This window comes from Dipodomys merriami, unplaced genomic scaffold (assembly GCF_024711535.1).
Source record: "Dipodomys merriami isolate MVZ:Mamm:240054 unplaced genomic scaffold, mDipMer1.0.p SCAF_70, whole genome shotgun sequence".
In the NCBI taxonomy this organism is placed as follows: domain Eukaryota; kingdom Metazoa; phylum Chordata; class Mammalia; order Rodentia; family Heteromyidae; genus Dipodomys; species Dipodomys merriami.
In genome coordinates, this window is record NW_027206291.1 from 3,437,451 (window position 1) to 3,457,104 (window position 19,654).

Genomic DNA, 19,654 nt, shown 5'->3' on the forward strand with positions numbered 1-19,654 from the left:
GGGGCGCTGGGGCGCCTCTCACAGCGGGGACACCTGGCTGAGATGCAGAGGTTGGGGGGGACTGACTGGGGGGGACTTTTGTTGGGCTTTCTGAGACATCTGTACATCCTTCTAGCAGCAAATAGAGAAGAAAGAAGAGAAAAGAAAAGAAAGAAAAGGGAGAGAGAGAGAGAGAGAGAGAGAGAGAGAGAGAGAGAGAGAGAGAGAGAGAGAGAGAGCGCAAGCGAGCGCACGCGCGCACAAGTGATCACAGCGCGTGCCAGTAGCCTGGGCGCGTGGCCCAGCCAGCAGGAAGCAAGCGTGTGGAGAAGCCACGTGTGATCTGTCCCCACCCGCCCCGGGTCTACCAGTAGCATTCTCTAGAGAGTGGCAATTTCCCCTACTGAGATGCTCAGAATATTCCGGAAGCCCTCATTGACAAGCAGCAGCCACCTGCAGCCACTCAGTCTCCCCCGCCCAGCTGCAGCCCTGCTGTGAATGGTGACGCGAAGACACGGATGTCACTCAGTGACCAGGAGAGAGGCAGACTCGAGGGTTCCCAGCTTCACACCGTCCTCAAACCTTCCATGGACCTCAGAGTCAAAATCACACAGCCTGGGTCTCTCTGTATGTATAGAAAGCCTCATGGCTCATGCCCCAGGACCTTTGTTTATGCTACCCACAACCCTCTTCTCTCTATACCTGTGCATAGTCCCTCAACCGTCTCCCTCTGACATCTGGTTTTAAAGTCTACCACCTCCCCATATGACCTTTCCTCCTGACTCCACTCTGTGGGACCACCTTCATCCAGTAAGACCACACATACGTGCTATGTGGCGATTTTCCCTACCAAAAGGTCTGCCCTGTGAGGATCTTGGTCTCTCTTTGGTTCTGTGTTCATCGTCAACCATCTGAAGTATTTCCTGACAGATAGTGGAGCTGAGTGCCCACATCTAGGATGACTAAGTAAACAAGCAAACCAACCAAAGCATAAACAAACCGTACAAAGGCATCATGGAAACCCTCAGCCTGGTACAGTGGCTCAGTCAGCTACTGAGGAAGCTATGAGGGTCATGGTTCAAATCCAGCTTGGGCAGGAAAGTCCGTGAGACTCTTTAACTCCAAATAACCACCCCAAAAGCCAGAAGTGGAGCTGTGCGGCTCAAGCCGTACAGCGCTAGCCCTGAGTGAAAAAGCTCAAGGGCAGCACCCAGGCTCTGAGTTCAAGTCCCAGGATAGACACAGAAAAGAAAAACCGAAAAATCCCAGCTGGTGGCTCACACCTATCATCCTCACTACTCAGGAGGCTGAGATTTGAGGATCACGGTTCAAAGCCAGCCCAGGCAGGCAGGAAAATCCGTGAGACTCTTATCTCCAATAAACCACCAGAAAACTGGAAATGGCACTGTGGCTCAGTGGTAGAGCGCTTGCCTTGTATGCCTGAGGCCCTGGGTTCAATTCCTCAGCACCACATAAGCAAAAAGAAAAAAACCAGAAGTGGCGCTGTGGCTCAAGTCTAGAGCGCCAGCCTTGAGCTGAAGAGCTGAGAGACAGTGCCCAGGCCCAGAGTTCAGGCCCATGACTGACAAAAAAGAAAAGAAAAGAAAAATGCCATTTGCTCCCTGCCTTGACTGTGTCTCCAAGTTCGGGATCCTTGCAGGTCTCTGGTGCAGTGTGCATGGAGTAGGTGCTCAGGAAACATGTCAGAAGGGAAGGTTTACAAGGACCACACAGGGCCCCGTGCAGTGATCGCAGGCAGGGGCCAGCGCTGCGGTCCTCCCCGGGGGGCAGCGGCCCAGGACGGGGCCCCGGGGTGGGCTGGTCCTCCCACGGGTGACCCCGGGCCGGCGAGCAGGCCACAGGCCACGCAGGCCCAGGACAGGGCCGGGAGCAGGCACGGGCAGGCCAGGAATGCTTGGCGGCAGGAATGGATAAACACGGCTGCGCGGGGCTGGGGGCGGGGTGCTTTGAACCTCCAGCCTGGCGGTGGGGATGTTTGGACGGGGCAGGCGGCCAGGGGGTGTCATCAGGACTAAAATTAGCCTCGGTTTCCCGCTCAGCCCCTCCCCGCCCCACGGGGGAAGCTGGGGCCTGGCCGGCCCAGCAGTGCGCTCCTGTGTGCCAGGCCAGCTCTCCCACTACCTCCCATAAAGGGGGACGCTTCCTCCTCCACACACCCACACGGGACACACCGTACCCCCCCTCCCCGCGGCCTACCCATAGCATGCTGGGAAAACTGAGGCCTGGAGGCGGCCTTTGGCTCAGTCTTACAATCCCCCCGAGCAGCAGAGCCGGGGATTTAGCCCTGGAATCCAGGGACTGTGACACTGGCGGAGGGGGAGACGGGGGGGGGGGGGGGGAGATGCTCAGAAAACCCCAAAGCATTGAGGCTTTCAGGGAAAATTCCTAAGAGACACCTGCTGGTCCCACGATCTGTGAGGGACCCCGGATGGCTTCCCCTAGGCAGGGGGCAGGTGAAGGGGTTCCCCGGGGGTGGGGGCGCTAGACTCTCACTGCTGGCCCGAGAGGTGTAGCCTCAACTTCCCCATCATCCCTGGACCCCAGTTTATGGCTACATGGATGGGGGGCGACATGACGCTGGGAGGTTCTCAGCACCCGAGGGACTGCGGCTCCCCCTGCCCCCGCGCAGAGTTGAACTTGAACTCGAGCCGGGAGATGAGCAGAAGCCTGAAATCCAAACAGACCGGGGCCTGGTTTGTATTTGGGAAACCCGAGGGCATGGCGGTGGGGCGCAGTGCTGGGGAAGGGGCCCTGGGGACCGGTGGCTGCACACAAGGCCACCAGGCTCCTGCTAATTGTGGTGGCTGCCAGACAGGGCTGGGCTGGGCTCCCAAGCAGGTGGCCTCCCTAATGGGGGTCAGCAGGGAAGTGGGGTGAGCCCAGGATGAGGAGTCTGATGGGGGGGATTAGGGCAGGAGAGGGAAGCGCTCTCTCTCTCTGGGCCAGTCCTGGGACTTGCACTCAGGGCCTAGGCACTGTTCCTGAGCTTTTGTGGTGTCAGTGCGGGGCTTGAACTCAGGACCTGGGCGCTGTCCCTCAGCTCTTTTGCTCAAGGCGAGCGCTCTAGCATGTTGAGTCACAGCACTCCTTCCAGTTTTTTGTTTTTGTCGGTCGTGGGGCCTGAACTCTGGGCCTGGGCGCTGTCCCTCAGCTCTTCAGCTCAAGGCGAGCGCTCTACCACTTGAGCCACAGCGCTTTCCCGCCCGGCTGCCCCCCCCCTCCCCCTCAGCGTTTCCCTCTTTCCCTCTCTTGTCACCTGATCATCTCCCTGGAGACAGGAGCCTGGCTCAGCGGGACGCGCCTGCCCTGGTCACCACCGTTGTCACCAGGGTCGCCAGGCACACGCTTGTTCTTTCTCTACCTCTGATGTGTGACCTCGGGGAAATGCCTAGCCTTCTCTGAGCTTTAGTTTTCCTCATCTGTAAAAATCATGTATCGACATCTCTTTTGTAGCCCAAACTGCTCAGCACCCCGCACACAGCTCAGGCAAATCAAAAGGAGACGATGGGGCTGGGAAGGTGGCTCAGTGGTAGAGCGCTTGCCTCGCAGGCATGAAGCCCTGGGTTCCATTCCTCAGCACCACAGAAACAGAAAAAGCTAGAAGTGGTGCTGTGGCTCAAGTGGTGGAGCACCAGCCTTGAGCAAAAGCAGCTCAGGGACAGTGCCCAGGCCCTGAGGTCAAGCCCCAGGACCAGTGCTCACATTCACGGGCTCTCTCTCTTACACGCACTCTCTCTCTCTCTCTCTCTCTCTCTCTCTCTCTCTCTCTCTCTCTCTCTCTCCCTACAAAGCCTGTAAAATACATTTCTGGAATAAAGCTAAAATACAAGACTCTGCAAGGCTTCCAGAATGAGTAGGAGGAAGGTTCTGGATTAACCAGCCAGGCGCCCCCCCCCCCCCGCCCGCCTCCCCAGCAGGGCCCCTGGGAGGGGTGGGCAGCAGGCTGATCACCCAGCATTCTGAAAGGAGCCTGGGGTCCCCCCTCCCCCCACCAGCTCCCTGCAGCTGAGGACCCACATGTGTTGATGGGGCCAAACTCAAGCAGTGGGCACACAGAGGGTGGCTGAAGCCTAAGGGTTCCCTGCCTGTTTCCTGGGGGAAGCAGATGCCGCCGCCTAGGCTGGCCTGGGCCCCAGGGTTTTCTGGGTCTTGGATATCAAAGCAGGTATGACAGCAGGGCGCTGGTGGCTCACGCCTGTAATCCTAGCTACTCAGGAGGCTCTGATCTGAGGATTGCTGTGTGAGGCTAGCCTGAGCAGGAAAAGTCCCGGAGTCTCTCATCTCTAATTCACCACAGAAACCAGGAGCGGTGCTGTGGTTCAAGTGGAAGAGCACTAGCCTTCAGCAAAAAAGCTCAGGGGCAGCGCCCCGGCCCCAAGTTCAAGCCCTAGGACCTGTAACAACAGAAAAAGGAGGTGGGCTGGCGGCCAGTCCGGGCCCACTAGTCTCTGCAGGGAGCCAGGACTTGGGGTCCTCTCTTTCTCTCCCATGGCCTGATCTCACGTCTGCTTCCCATACTCCTCCTCTACTTGGGGAGAGGGGGTGGTCCTCTCTTTAAGTGGCCTTTTGGGGGTACCCAGCAGCTTCAGGGAAGATTTCTCCCTGAGACGCTAAGCACAATGAGCCTGTTACTTTTCATGTACTATGTTCTTCCCCTGTGGTCACCGTACTTGATTTTGGTGTCCTGCATCTTGTTTAATTTGGGGAGGGGAAGGGGGCGTGTAGTCGTGGAGATGGGGGGCAGGGATGGCAAGGGAAAAACAGAGGAGGCAACAATGCTTGATAAGAAATGTACTCATGGGCTGGGAAGGTGGCTCAGTGGTAGAGCGCTTGCCTTGCATGCCTGAGGCCCTGGGTTCGACTCCTCAGCACCACATAAGCAAAAAGAAAAAAGCCGGAAGTGGCGCTGTGGCTCAAGTGGTAGAGCACCAGCCTTGAGCTGAAGAGCTGAGGGACAGCGCCCAGGCCCAGAGTTCAAGACCCGTGACTGACCAAAAAAACCCCAACAAAACCAAACCCAAAAAACGCAGAAACAAGGACAGAGGATGACGCATTGCAACAATGATACCAGCAAGACACTATATTGGAAATAAACTTCACAACTTGGGGGGGGAGTGGGGGAGGGGAGGGATGGAGAGGACAAAGGAGGGGTAACTCACTACCTGCTCATGCAACTGTAACCTGTAACCCCCTGTACAGCACCTTTGCACTAAAGCAAAACAAAGAACCTCCCCAGGCCCCAGCTGCGGTGGACGCGGGCTCCCTGCGCGCTCCACCCCTCCCCCGCCGTCCCGCCAGCGCCTGGCGGCCTCTGGCAGCGTCTGGAGGATTCTGGAGGGAAACCTCATCCACTTGTTTGTTCTCATGATTGCTCCCGTTAGGATCAGAGCTCCCCCCCAAAAAACGGGGACCTCATTTTTGTCTGTTTTCCTGGAATGATACCTGGCACAGCTGCTCCATAAATACTTGTTAAAAGTCTAGCACGGTAATTCACGCCTGTAATTCCAGCTATTTGGAAGGTAGAAGTGAAGAGAATTCTAGTCCATGTTGGCTGAGGGGGAAAAGACTCTTAAGTGAAAAACAAAGCAGAAAGGGGTTGGGGCACGGCTCAGGTGTCTAGCAAGCCCAAGCTCTTGGGTTCAAACCTTAGGACCACACCCCCCCTCCCCCCAAAAAAGGTTAAATGAGTCGAGGCCCGAGCCGCTGAACCAGGAACGGGGCTGGGCAGGTGAAGACCCCTCTGGACGCCTCCCGTCCATTCACGCTGTCCAGTCCTGGGCAGGGCCAGCCTGCAGGGAGGCGCTCTCCACCGAATGGCTCTGTGACGCGGAGGAAGGCAACTGGCAGAACAAGAGGTCTGAGTGTGGAGCTGCTGTCCGGGTGGGGTGAGGAGGGGACACCTCACTGAGGCGTGGAGAGGAGGGGGAAGGCCACAGGCCCAGCATGTGCAAAGGCCCTGGGGCAGACACACCAAGCCCGCCAGGCTGGGAGGAGGTAGGGTCAAAGAGGATTTTTGTGCTGGCCCGGGAGGCTGGAACTCAGGGTCTGAATGCTGTTCCTTACATTTCCCCCTGAAGGCTGGCACTGTACCTCCACATTCAGCTTTTTGGTGGTTAACTGTGGCTGAGTCTCATGGGCTTTCTTGCCTGCAGTCCTCAGGCCTCGGCCCCCTCGGTGGCTGGGGTGTCAGGCGTGAGTCACAGGTTCAGCAGGACGTGGGTTCTGACGGCTGAGGTGGGGCGTGGAGGGCCCCAGCAGGGCTGAGCTGGGGTGCTCTCCACGCCCTGCGTGAGCACCCTGGGTCTCCCCGGGGTCACCTTTTCTCTTGGCACTGGGGATGAGGGCCGGGCCTTGCTGCGCAGCCCTCTTGCCCGGCCTCGTGGCACCCGGGACTGAAGCCAGGGTGGGCACGTGCCAGGCAGGCTCCTCGCCCCCCACACTCATTCACTACTGTCTTCTGGGGTCAAGGAGCGTGGCAGGGCTGTTACAGCCTTGCGCGTGCGGGAGGCAAGTGTCCTGGCTGCGATCGCCAGCTCCTCCCTGGCCAGGAGCCAGGGCTCTGGCGGCGATCCCCACCCCGGCCCCCCCCCACCGAGCAGGCCCGGGGCACTGGGGAGCCCAGGGACTGCGGGCTCTGGACAGGGCTCTTCCCAGGAGCCACGGTGGGGGGCAGGCTGACGTCAGTCCCCACAACCCAGTAAATGTTTATGGGTGAGGGGGCCTGAGTTGGGGGCTCCCTGGAGTCCGCTCCTCCCACGTGGGGGCCTGGCAGGCCGCTGGGAAACTGGCGGCTGGCCAAAGGGGGGGGCAGTCACTCCTGCCTGGGGCAGCCAGGGATGGGGATGGGGGGACAGCAGACCCGCACGGAGGGTCACCCCACAGCTCTCAGTGGGGTGGCGGGGGGAACGCAAAGGTGGCAAAGTGGGGTCACTGCTCTCCCCTCCACAGGAAGTGGGGGTACACTGCCCCGCTGGCCATGGTGAGGAGCGCTGAGGGAGGAGGTGGAGGCTGAGAGGGGAGGCCGGGCGGGCGCTCCCCAGCCCGGCCGCGGTGCCAGGCCCGGCCGCCCGCCCTGATTTATGACGGCGCGCGGCTGCTGCGGCCTGCTGCGGCCTGCCCGGCTTCCGCCTCGGCTGCCAGCAAGCTCGTTCTGCCCAAGGAGCCGGGCCGGGCCGGCGCCCCAGCGTTCCGGGGGCCCCCTAAATCACGGGCCTGACAGCTCGTGGGCCAGGCTGGGTCACGAGGCGCTGCCGGCGGCACCCCGGCACCCGTGGCGCTCACCTGGCCGGGCGAGCCGGGCCCGCAGGGCGCCCCGCTTCAGCGCACAGGAATTTGGAGGCGCTCTGGGAGTGGGGCCCGGGCGTGTCCCCTGGGCTCTGGGGGCGGGCCCAGGGCAGGGGGGCCGTGGGCAGAAGTGTGGGTGACTTTCCACTCCCGGGTGGGCACTGGCGCTGCCCCGCCTTGCTCTGCCTTTGGCGGCGGCGGCGCGCGGGGTGCGGGGTGCAGGGCAGGGGGCAGGGTGTTGGTGATCTGCATTCCCTCGCAGGGCTGAGGGCCCCCCATCAGGGACGGACACGCACAGGTCCACATTAAGTTTATTGGTGGGCTCGCCGGCCCTCCCCAGGCCCCGCGGGGGGGGATGGCCGGGGACTCACACCTTCCGGTCCGCCACCAGCTCCCAGCCCTCCAGCTGGCCCATCTTGAGCAGAGCGGCCGCGATGCCCATGCACACGCAGCCCGTCGCCGCCGTCCCGTAGCTGTGGGCTGAGGAGAGGTGGCATCAGGCAGGGGCCCCTCAGCCGCCCCCCCCAGCTCCCCACTCCCAGGCCATCATGGCCTCCCCCGGTTACAGGAAGGCACGGGGCTTGGGAGACTGGGGAAACTGAGGCCCTTCCTGGAAGAAGTCTAGATTGCCGGATCCTCCCCCGTCCCGGGGGAAGGGAGACCCTCGCTGCCCCCACCCACGCTCGAAAACGCTGGGCAGCCAGAAGGGCGCGTCACACCCCAGGCGGGGTGCTCCCCCTCAACCCTGGGTCCCCGTGTGTGCATGGTGGGGGTGAGGTGGGGGAGGGCGGCTCTTCTGAGGGGCGGGGCCTGGCCAGGCCCTACCACGGGTGGTCGTGACAAGGTGTGGTTGGCAGGAGGGGCTTTGAGCACTGGTGACAGGGTCAGGATGGTGAGGGGAATGGAGCTGATACCTGGGGCTGAGCACAGCCTGTGCAAAGGCCCTGGGGCAGGGCAAAGCTTGGCATGTTGGAAGAGCAGCCCAAGGGGGAGGGTGCAGGGGAGGGAGGAAGGGGCTGGGCATGCATGGTGGCTCTGTTGGGTGCAAAAGGCCGAGTGGCTTCGGCCGCCCGGCATGGGATCTTCCTCTGTAGTAGCCCTAACTCTGCAGAGAAGTGTGCCGGCCTGGTGGCTGGGTCCGAGGGGAAGGCAAGGTCAGGGCTGCCTGGGCCACTCACTCCGAGCTCCCAGGGTCAGGCCTCCGGCACAGCCGCCGATGAAGTAGTTCAGGGGGTCGTCTGGCTTCTGGCGGACCTGGCCGCTGACGCAGGTGGTGAGTCCAAACATGGCTCCAATGGCAGCTGCAAGAATGCGGGGCGGTGGGAAACCCTGGGAAATACACTGCCCGCCCCCCCCAGCCCCTGCTCTGCCCCTGGCTTCCTGGAGCCCTGAGATAGGGCATCCCGGGTCCCCTGCACGTCCAGTCCCCCCCCCCCCCCACACACACACCTGCAGTAAAAGTGTAGCGACCAACCCTGGCCACGTTCTCCATGGGAGAGCTCGACGGCCTGAATATGATGCTGTAGGCTCCAGCGACCAGGCCTAGGGGGTGAGGGGGGCTGGTCAGAGCCAGACGGCATGCCGCGGGGCCGGCCTCGAACCTTGGGCCTGCGCTGCGTGCAGACGGGAGCGAGGTTCCGCCCCCCCCTCCCCCCCCCCCCCCCCCCCCCGGCCCCGCGCCACTCCCGTCAAAGGCTCCACCATCCTGTGAGGCCGCGACCCAATCTTCCTTGGCAGTGGCAGGCGTCGGGGTGCCAGCGGCTTGAGCTGCCACTCTCGGCCCTCCCCGCCTGGGTGGCCAGGCCTGGGCGCGTCCCTGGCCTCCCAGGCCTTCACCCCACTCAGCTTTTCCACCCGCTGCCTCCGCCGCCTTGGCCCAGACACTGGCCCCAGCCCAGGGCCAGGTGGGTGGTGAGGACAGCTCCATCGCCAGCCGGGCCCGCCGGCTCCCCGGGGGGCGCAGGGGGGCGCCTGAGCAGCATGGGTCTGGCCCGGTGTCCCCCTCCAGCGTCACCAGCCACCACCTTCGGCCCGCCATCCCCAGGGCGCAGGCGCAGCTCAGGCATCTGGAAGGGGGCGGGTCTTCCGAGTGGCCGCAGGGAGGACGGAGCCGATCCCTCCCAAGTTCTCTTCCTCCGCGTCCTCCCCTGTAGCCGCTACCCGGACCACCTGGACCGCGCACCGTGCGCGCGCGCGCGCACAGGCGTGCCAGGGGCTCTCAGAGTCTTCCCTAGGGGACCCTCACGACATCACCCCAGGCCGGCGAGGCCACCGCGGGCTCAACAGCGAGGGCCCACACAAGCCTAGGCACCCCTAAGGCCTCGGACGGGGCGAGGATCACCCCCACGTCCTCATCAAGGGAGCGCCCATCGCGTCGCCTCCCCTGCCACCACCCCCACGGTGGGCACGAGACCCTCACCGACTCACCCCTGCCTCCCAGCACCCACCTGCCCGCTCTGCACGGCCGCATTCGCTCATTCCCCACCCAGCAGGGCGTCCTCCCTCACTGCGTCTCACCCTGCCCCCAGTGCCCATTCATTCATTCATTCATTCATTCCCTCAGCTCTGTGCATGCACAGTGCGCATTCAATCAGTCATTTCACACACCACTCCCCTACTCAGCTCTGCCCGGTGGTGCTTACTCGTTCACTCACGCACGCAGTCACGGTGCACTCCAGGGGCTGGGTCCTCCAGGAAGTGCGGGCTGGCTGCCATGGAGGTTCAGGCACCTCAGGGGAGCCGCAGGGAATGCAGGGCGGTGGGGCAGGGAAGGGAGCCGGCCCGGGGAACCCAGGCCCGCCCCAAGCCGGGATCTCTCAGGCCTCCTCCACAAGGCGCCTCGGGCAAGATCCCACCCGTTGCTGGAAGGGGTCGTGCTCCCCACACAGCCCGCGGACATGGCCTTCTGCTTCGAAATCCCTCAGGTTCTTCCTGAAGGGGCTGGAGGTGTAACTCGATGCTAGAGCATTTTTCTAGCCTTTGCCAGGTCCTGGGTTCTATCCTCAGCACCACACAAAAAACGGAACAGAAAAAGCCAGGCACTGGTGGCTCACGCCTGTCATCCTAGCTACTCAAGAGGCTGAGATCTGAGGATCACGGTTCGAAGCCAGCCTGGGCAGGAAAGTCCGTGAGACTTGTATTGCCAATAAACCACTAGAGAACTGGAAGTGGCGCTGTGGCTGAAGTGGTAGAGCGCTCACCTTGAGCTGAAGAGCTGAGGGACAGCGCTCAGGCCCAGAGTTCAAGCCCCACGACCAACAACAACAAAAAAAGCAAGCCAGGCACTGGTGGCTTATACCTGTGATTCTCGTTATTCAGGAGGCTGAGATCTAGAGGATTATAGATCAAGGCCAGTCAAGGCAGAAAAGTCTGAGAGACTCCATCTCCAATTAACCAGCCCCCAAACAGGCTGGAGGTATAGGTTAAGTGGTGGAGCACCAGCTGTGAGTGAGCAGGCCAAGCAAGAGCAGAGTTGAGAGGGATGACACTGACACACTAAACAATCAACCACAAGCCAAGAAAACAAACACAAAGAAAACCCCCAAATGGAAAAAAAAAAATCTCCCTAAGGTCCCAAATGTCAGGGTGACACCTTCCCGCTTTCATTTCCCCCAAACAGAGTTACTGAACTCCCACATGTTATGCTTGCCAGTCCCTAGTACGTGTCCCCTCAGGAATGTGTGAGCAGACGGGCCCCGAGCGTGTTAAGATGTGACGTGAGCAAAGTTCGCTGTGAAGACACAGATGAAGCCAAGCACCGCGGTGTCTACCTGTAACCCCAGCCCTGGGTGGCTGAGGCCGGACAGCCAATTCCAGCTCCACCTGGGCTACAGAGAGACCTCAGCCAGTGCCTGTGAGGCTCACAGAGGAGACAGGGTTGAGATCCTGGAGCCTGGAAGGCCAGAGCTGTGGGTGTCCGACGCTCCCCAGTGCTGCCATTTGTTAGCTCTTGACCCAACTCCCCCGGTGGTAGCGCCAACTAAAGCCTTAAGAATCCCTGGCCAGGGGCTGGGAAGGTGGCTCAGAGGTAGAGCGCTTGCCTTGCATGCCTGAGGCCCTGGGTTCGATTCCTCAGCACCACATAAGCAGAAAAAAAAACGGAAGTGGCGCTGTGGCTCAAGTGGTAGAGCGCTAGCCTTGAGCTGAAGAGCTGAGGGACAGCGCCCAGGCCCAGAGTTCAGGCCCCATGACCGGACCAAAAAAAAAAAAAAAAAAAAAAAAAGAACCCCTGGCTTATACGACAAAGTAAACAGGACTCGAGAAACAAAGGCCAGCCAACCATTTTGTCCTGTCATTGCTAAATGACTCCATGTTCTTGACCATATATATGGTGTATGAATGCACACAAAAGTGGGAAGCCAGGAGGAAGACACAGAGTAAGTGGGAAACAGGAAAACATACAACAGAGGGCCCACCAGCTGCACTGGACATAGATGAAAAAGAACTAAGCAACCCAAAGACAGCGATGGGAAGGGAGGAATGAGAGGGAAAGAGGGAACAGCCTACACTAAGCAAAAGGAAAGAAATGTAAACACCACCTGATGTGGAAGAAATAATGGTGTTGTCAAAGCTCATAGAACTCACAAACTATATAGACCATGATAATGACAATTTGCCTTGTGAAGGTTAAAATGTATGTGTGACTTTAAGTACCACTATGCCACAATACTGTGGAATATGTGCAATTCATGTAATTATCTAATCTCAATTAAAAACAAAAAGTGAGCAAAGGGATGAGTTAGGAGTGACGGGTGACAATATTGTCGGACACTTTGTACTCATATACTGTTTTGTAGAATGGGAACTTCTTTGTACAACTACTTAAAGATATAATAATAAAAAGGAAAGGAAGGAAGGAAGGAATCAATCAATACCAGTGGCTTACAGCTACAATCCAAGCAACTCAGGAGGCTGAGATCTGGGATCGCAGTTCAAAGCCAGCCGGGGCAGGGAAGTCCATGAGACTACCTCCAATGAGCCACCAGAACACCGGAAGTGGAGCTGTGGCTCCAAGTGGTAGGCCCGAGCCTTGGGGGGGAGGGGGGGAGCTTAGGGACAGCGCCCAGGCCCAGAGTTCACGCCCTAGGACAGATTTTAAAAAATGTTTGTAATGCCTGACTACTCACCAGGTCTTAACCCGACCCAGACTTTAGGGGTCAGGCACCCGTGGCTCGCGCCTGTCATCCTAACTACTCAGGAGGCTGAGATCGGAGGATCGCGGTTCGAAGCCAGCCCGGGCAGGAAAGTCCGTGAGACTCTGATCTCCCATGAGCCAGCAAAAAGGAGCAAGTGGAGCTGTGACTCCAGTGGTCGAGCGCCGGCCTTGAGCATAAAAAGCCTGGAGTTCAAGCCTCAGGACCGGCGTAAACAGACCTGAGAGGACCGCGCCTTCCCCGCCCGGAGCCCGCCAGGTGCCCCGCTGCGAGGCCTGGGGGAGGCCCCCGACCCCGACGGCCACCCATGGCCACCCCGACGACCCCGCACCCCGACTTCCCAGGCCGCCAACCCCGCGGCGGCGTCGGACCGGCCCCGCCCCGAGGGGGTCCCGGAGCGGGGCGGCGCAGCCCCCGCGGCCTCCCGGCACCGCGCTCACCCGTGCCGGCGCCGAGGACCGTGGTGATGTAGCTTTTGCGGTGGCACTCGGTGCCCTCCGGGATGGCCCAGTACTGATCGATGAGGACGCGCGCCATGACGCGGCCGCCGCGGACCCGCACCGCCGCCGCACGCTCCGCCGGCTCCGCGCTCTCAAGGGCAGCCGCCGCGGACTCTCGCGAGACTTCCCGGGCGGCGCGCGCAGGCTCCCCGGAGGTTCCGACCAGCAACAAGCGTGCAACTTTATTGAGCGCCGCGAACACGGACAAGAGGTCGCGCGCGCGAGCGCTAGGGAGGCGTGCGCCCGCCCGGCGAGACGCGGTAGTGTAGGGACGGACCGTGGGATGAAATTACCTGAGGGGAAACTGAGGTCTGCCGTGATTAGCCGTGATGGATTTTGCTAGCCCAAGTTGGCAGTTTGACCTTTGGAAATAAGGTCTGACCTAGCGAGGGGAGAGACGGTGACAGGTGCCAGGCCAAACCCAAGCACCGACTACAACGCTAGGCGGGGCTCCACTTAATAGGCTGGAGAGGTAATTATGGGGCGGGGCTTGCCGGCGCCGTGGCCACTGGTAGAGCCAGAATCTCTCTGGGGCGTGGCCATGTCCTCCGCGTGTCACTATTTGGGGGCGTGGCGAGGATCGGGGGCGGGGTTTGTCAGACATTAACCAATCCGCGTGCTGGGATTTTAGCGGGCTTCGGCCTAGGCCGTGTCAAAATTGGCTCTAGATTAAGGGGGCGTGGCCACCACCAGAGGCATTTCTACAAACGATCTTTCAATGGCTGTAGGAGCTACGGGGCGTGGTCTTTCTTGGGACTCCCCTTAACGGAGTCGCGATTCCGAGGAAAGCCTCTCGGGCTTTCGTCTGCTGGGCGTGGTCAGATGTACTCGCTTAAGATGTGAGCCAATCCTGGCTAGAAAGTGTTGACCCACCCGGTTGGTAGAGCAGCATCTGGACAGCGGCGCAGAAACCCAAAGCCAATCTGGGGGCGTGGCCTGTCTGTCAAGATCTTAACCAATCCTGGAGCGAGGCAGGGATTCGGGGCGGAGCTCCGGCCGTCCTGGAACCAGTGCGACTGTTCTGGCTGGAGGAAGGCACAACCTAGGCCTGGGGCGGGGCCCAGGGGAGGACTGCAGCCAATCGGGCTTGTTCTTGGAGAGGGGCGTCGCCCTGCTCGTAACCGGCCACCCCGGGTGGGGCGTGGCCGGGCCTGGGGCCTGAGCCGGGGGCCATGTCTGCACCGCCCGCCCTGCAGATCCGGGAGGCGAACGCGCACCTGGCAGCCGTGCACCGGCGCGCGGCGGAGCTGGAGGCGCGACTGGAGGCGGCGGAGCGCATGGTGCGTGCCCAGGCCGAGCGCCTGTCCCGCCAGGACCAGCAGCAGCGCACGGCCCTGGAGGAGCTGGGCCGCGCCAAGGACCGGTGAGGCCCCGGGGTGGCCCAGGCGGACTTCCCGGAGGAGGTGGGCGGAGGTGGAGCGGAGGCTGGGAAGGGAAGGACGGGGGAATCGCGTTGCACTCTCGCGGAGGCTGACTGCTGGTGGAACTGAGGAAAAGAAAAACAACAAAACTCCAAGAAAGTTAAATCAGTAAAGTCGAGGGGTGAATTCGGAACTTCAAACCTGGCCAATGTTCCCAGAAGGGCACATCGATGGTCATGACCGGTTCGAGGGCCGGAGATCACCCTGATCTCTGCCACAGGGCAGCGGGAGCCGCGGCCGGGGGCGATGGAATGATGGCACCTGTGCGTTTGTGAAGATTGCCTGTGTTCCTGGGTGCGTGCGCTCACGCCTGTAATCCCAGATACTTGGGAAGGGGGGATTGGGAGGATCACGGTTCCAGACCAGCCCAGGCCAAAAAAAAAAAAAAAAAAAAAAAAGTGAATGAGATCCATTCTCCACCTATAAGCCAGGCTGAGTGATAGTCATATGTCATCCCCTTCCTGCAGGATAGAGGTCTGAGGTCCGCTTCAGGCAAACATAGAAGACCCTGAAGATCCTAAACAAAACCAAAACAAACAAACATGCCCAGCTGGATGTGCATCCTCATAAAAAGAGACGCCAAGGGCGCAGGTGGCTCATGCCTGTAATCCTAGCTACTCAGGAGGCTGAGTCCTGAAGGACTATGGTTCAAAGCCAGCCTGGGCAGACAAGTCTGGGAGAGTCTTACCTCCAATAAACTACTCAGAAAAAGCCGGAAGTGGGGCTGTGGCTCAAGTGGTAGAGCACTTGAGTATGAAGAGGCTCAGGGATAGCATTCAGGCCCAGGATAGGAGAGAGGGAGGGAGAGGGAGAAAGAAAGAGGAAAGAGAGAGGGAGTGAAGGAACTAGAAGCTGTGTGCAGTAGCTCATGCCTGTAATCCTAGTTCCTTGCGAGATGAAGAGTGGGAGGATGGAGATTCAAACAAGTTTTAAGCAAATCTCTATGGATAGCAGCACCTAGCCAAAAACCAACCAACCAACCAGGGCTGCAAGCAGGGCAAGCCAGCCAACTGAGTTGTGAGGCTGATAATTCAAACGCCAGTACTGACCCCCAAAAAAGAGGGGGGCACCGGTCCCAGGGATCCCGCTTTCCCTAGTCCCTAAAAGGTCCATCTCCAAATGCCATCCTGTGGGATAGGGGGAGACGTAACATTTCCCTGTGTTGAGGCAGGCTTTGAAGCAGCTGAGGGGAATGAGATTTGCTCTGGATGGGCCTGAGGAACTTCTGTTGGGGGAGGGAGGGAGCAGGCATGGGAAGGAGCTGTCGCTCTGGTCCCCCAGTACCGTGACAGTCTCCGTGTTGTCTCTCATTCAGGGAGATTTCAGCTCTGCAGGAGCAGCTGCTGGTGTCCGAGGCCTCCATCCACAGCCTCCAGGCTGCCTTGCGCCAGCGAGACGAGCTCATAGGGCAGCTGCGGCCTCGGGCTGAGCTGCTGCAGGACATCTGTCGTCAGCGGCCATCCTTGACCACACTGCTGGCTGCCCTGGCCCAGGCCGAGCAGCTGGGGCCCGTGCCGGACAATGACCCCTGCCATCTGCTCCCCGGAGGACCTGGCCCGCCCCTAGCCAACAGCACTGGAGAGGAAGGGAGTGAGGATTACCTCGAGCCTGCGGTGTTTGGGACCACGGTGTGAACCCTGGAGCACAGGGTTGAAGAGCCAGACATAGAGGAAGTGCCTTTGGGAATCACCACTGTGGAAATCACATCCTGGAGGGCACGCTGGGGACACAGCCATCGTCCTGTCCAAACATGGAAAGAAGCAAAAAGCCAAGTTTTCATTTTTTAAATTTTTTTCTGCAGTGCTGGGGATTGCAAAGATGACTTTTTTTTTTTTTTTTTAATAAACAGGAGCCCATAGGCTGAATACCACTTAGCCCAGACAAGTTAAAACAAACAGTGAAACTTTGCATCTCTCATTGTTGAAAAACTGGCAATGCTTATGTGAACACTGTGGATTTTTTTTTTTTTTTCTTCAGTCTTGGCAGTCAGTGCCTGCCTGAATCTGAACCCTGGATATTCAGGCTAGGAGATGTGTTGTCCCTTACTTCTTAGACTACCCATGGGGCCGGGAAGACTGAGGCAAGTCCTCTCTGTCTCTGTGGAACCAAGATCTACGTGGGTTGAGTTTTTCTTCTACCTCTCTCCCCACTAGCCCTCTGCCTTCTTGTTCCATCGGAATCATCTTCCATCCTTGGGTTACAGCTTTTTCTTTTTATCTCAGTCAAAAATGGGTAGCCTTGCCCAGCATTGGTGGCTCACACCTGTAATCTGAGCTATCCAGGAGGCTGAGATCTGAGGATCCCGTTTCTTGAAGCCAGCCCAGGCAGAAAAGTTTGGGAGACTCTTGTCTCCAATAAACTACTCAGAAAAAGCCGCAAGTGGTGCTGTGGCTCAAGTGGTAGAGCTCTAACCTTGAGCAAAAAGAGGCTCAGGGATAGTACCTGGGCCCTGAGTTCAAACCACAGGACTGGGAAAAAAGAAATTGCTTTATCCCATTTTCCATTGGTTATTTGGGGATCATTTTTAATCCTGGATCTACTTTCCAAAACTTTACCTTCCCTCAGCTTCTCCCCTCCTCCCCAATTTTATTTTGAGTTTTGGTGGTACTGGGGTTGACTTGGGGCCATTTGCACTACTGGAGCTCTGCCATTTGAGCCATGCATTCAGCCTGGTTTTTTGCTAACTAATTGGAGATGGAGTCTCATGGACTTTTCTGCCTGAGTTGGCCTTATATTGTGATCCTCAAATCTCAGCCTCTTGAGTAGTTAGGATTACAGACATGAACCACCCAGCACCTAGCTCTCCTTCAGCCTTTCATCCCCAAAGTAGAGAAGGCAGGAGGCATGTAGAGGTGCTGGCAATCAGACTGCCCAAGCTGCATCCTGCAGCCTTTTCCTGATGGTGTCTTGCCTCACAGCCTTTGTCCTTTGTCCTGGCTGTGCCTCTGCCTAGAATGTTCTTTCCCTTGTTTACTGTTTACTCTGTTTACTTGGGTCTTTGCTCAGAGAGTCCTTACCTGACCCTCTTACCTGAAGTAATAATTCGTCCTCCCACCTCACCCCTGCCTTACCATGATTCCACTTTTTTTTTTTCCAGTCCTCGAGCTTGAACTCTGTCTCTGAGAGTCTTTTTGCTCAAGACTAGCGCTCTACCACTTGAGCCACAGCGCCACTTCTGGCTTTTTCTGCTTATGTGGTGCAAGGCAAGCGCTCTACCACTGAGCCACCTTCCCAGCCCTGGAGTATCTGTTTTTGTATTTTGCATTTCCACACTGCCCTCCCAGGCCAAGAAATGGAAATAGTCTCAGTTTGGTATCAAGATTCCTGTGCCTTCTCACCCCCAGCCTGGGTGCAGCCACACCCCGGCCCTTATACTCAGGGAACTGTCAGCAGGAGCTGCCGAGGGGCTGGCAGAGTCTGTTTTGGCTGGAAAGTCTGATCTCTGGCCATCAGGATGGGACTGCCTTCCCACCTGACATCGGACAGAGGCCCTCTGCAGTGGTGAGGGTGTGCGTCCTCCCCGCCCCTCCCAGGAATAAGTGGGTGCTGCTTCACAGAGCGGGGGGTGGGGGCAGGTTGGGGCCTGGGTGTCCTCAGGAATAAAATCGGATGATTCTTAGCCTGGGTCCTTGTTTGTCCTTTCTTCCTGGCAGGACGGCTGGAGAGGAGGCCCTGGGGAGGGCTTGCTGGGCCTTGGCTAGGGCAGTTAGGCCTGGGGTTCATGGCAGGGTCTGCTCCGCCCCACGATTGTCGTAAGCATGGGGCCACCTGTGCACACACACTTGCCCCTGTGTCAGCACCTGTGCAAACCAAGAGACGTGACAGAGAAACAGCTTTTATGACTGGAGTTTAAGGTCGCTCCCAGTATTTGGGGACAGTTACTGTTGAGATTCTGCTTTCTTCCCCCCCGCGCCCTGCCCCCCTTGTGGTACTAGAGATTGAACTCAGGGTTTCCCATTCACTAGGCAGATGCTCTACCACTTGAGTCACACACCTTAGTCTTAGTACTCGGACCACGCCCTCTACTGCTTGAGCCACGCCTCCATCCTTTTTTTTCCCCCCCAGTGCTAGGGTTGAACCCAGGGCCTCACACAGGCCGAGCAAGTGCTCAGCACTGAGCTGCACCTCAGCTTGCCGTCTTTTTTGTTGTTGTAGTTGTTTTGTGCTGGCGCTGGGGCTTGAACTCAGGGCCTGGGCACTGTTTTTGAGCTTGTTTTGCTCAAGGCTGGTGTTCTACCACTTGAGCCAGAGCTCAACTTCTGGTTTTTGGTGGTTAATTGGAGAGAAGAGTCTCACAGACTTTCCTACCCCAACTGAACCATGATCCTCAGATCTCAGCCTCCTAAGAAGCTAGGATTACAGGGGGTGAGTCATTGGTGCTTGGCCTGGCATCTCATTTTTAACCTCTCTCCTGCTGATACTGGGGCTTGAATTTAGGGTCTTACACTCTGATTTGGCTTTTTCACTCAAGGCTGGTGGTCTACAACTTGAACTATGCCGCTAGTGTGGCTGATAAATTGGAGATAAGAATTGCATGGACTTTTCTACCCAGGCTTGGCTTCTAAGCTTGATCATTCGATCTCAGCCTCTGGAATAGCTAGGACTATAGGTGTGAACTATCAATGTCCAGCGAAGAATATTGCCAGCTTTTTCTCGTTTCTCTTTAACATTAAGAAGTTTCCCTTTCCTAGTAATATAAAAATTCCTGTATTCTTTCCTCCCCCCTCCCCTCCCCTTCCATGTTGGAAATTTAGCTCAGGGCCTCACACGTGCCAGACAAGCACTCAACCACTACGCTACATTCTTACCCTTTATCAGATTGGTGGAGGGTACTGGGATTGAATCTACCTTGAGCTGTGCCCCAGCACTGATTTTTAGAAGAGTAACAGCACTCGGAGGCATGGCTGTGTGTTTCTGGCCCTGGGTTCCATATTCAGCACAGCAAAAAGAGAACAAGCCGGGCGCTGGTAGCTCACTCCTAGCCTAGCTACTCAGGAGGCTTAGATCTGAGGATCATAGTTCGAAGTCAACCTGGGGAGGAAAGTCTGTGAGTCTTATCTCCCATGAACTAGCAAACAGTTGCAAGTGGAGCTGTGACTCAAGTGGTGGAGCGCTAACCTTGATCATAAAAGCTCAGGGATAGCTCCCAGGCCCCGAGTTCAAGACCCCAGACTGGCATATACTCAAAAAAGCCATCTTGGCTCAGTTACTTTCTGACGACCCCTGTGAAATTTGACAGAATCTCAGGACCTAGGCAGGCCCTGGGCTCTGCCCTGCCGCAGACTGCTCACCTGGG

At 58.4% G+C, this 19,654-nt stretch overlaps 2 protein-coding genes across 2 annotated transcripts; one reads left to right on the top strand and one right to left on the bottom strand.

Moving 5' to 3' along the window:
* Positions 1-7,583: 7,583 nt before the first annotated feature.
* Positions 7,584-13,054, bottom strand: Ndufa11 (NADH:ubiquinone oxidoreductase subunit A11). Its single transcript, XM_070008425.1, has 4 exons — positions 12,878-13,054; positions 8,734-8,826; positions 8,463-8,585; positions 7,584-7,764 (listed from the first exon to the last, which is right to left on the bottom strand). Exons 1-4 carry the CDS (start codon positions 12,972-12,974, stop codon positions 7,652-7,654), a joined length of 426 nt encoding a protein of 141 aa, XP_069864526.1. The 5' UTR covers positions 12,975-13,054; the 3' UTR covers positions 7,584-7,651.
* Positions 13,055-14,109: 1,055 nt separating this feature from the next.
* On the top strand, positions 14,110-17,962 carry Vmac (vimentin type intermediate filament associated coiled-coil protein). The gene is made up of 2 exons (XM_070008013.1): positions 14,110-14,300; positions 15,674-17,962. The coding sequence occupies exons 1-2, from the start codon at positions 14,110-14,112 to the stop codon at positions 15,990-15,992; spliced, it is 510 nt and encodes a 169-aa protein (XP_069864114.1). The 3' UTR covers positions 15,993-17,962.
* Positions 17,963-19,654: the final 1,692 nt, after the last annotated feature.

Excerpts from the sequence above, each read along its gene's own strand:
- Ndufa11 (XM_070008425.1), bottom strand. The coding sequence starts at position 12,974 with ATGGCGCGCGTCCTCATCGATCAGTACTGGGCCATCCCGGAGGGCACC. Across the intron at positions 8,827-12,877 it reads GGTCCTCGGCGCCGGCACGG|GCCTGGTCGCTGGAGCCTAC; the intron begins GTGAGCGCGGTG and ends CTCACCCCCTAG. Across the intron at positions 8,586-8,733 it reads TCGCTACACTTTTACTGCAG|CTGCCATTGGAGCCATGTTT; the intron begins GTGTGTGTGTGG and ends GCATTCTTGCAG.
- Vmac (XM_070008013.1), top strand. The coding sequence starts at position 14,110 with ATGTCTGCACCGCCCGCCCTGCAGATCCGGGAGGCGAACGCGCACCTG. Across the intron at positions 14,301-15,673 it reads CTGGGCCGCGCCAAGGACCG|GGAGATTTCAGCTCTGCAGG; the intron begins GTGAGGCCCCGG and ends TCTCTCATTCAG.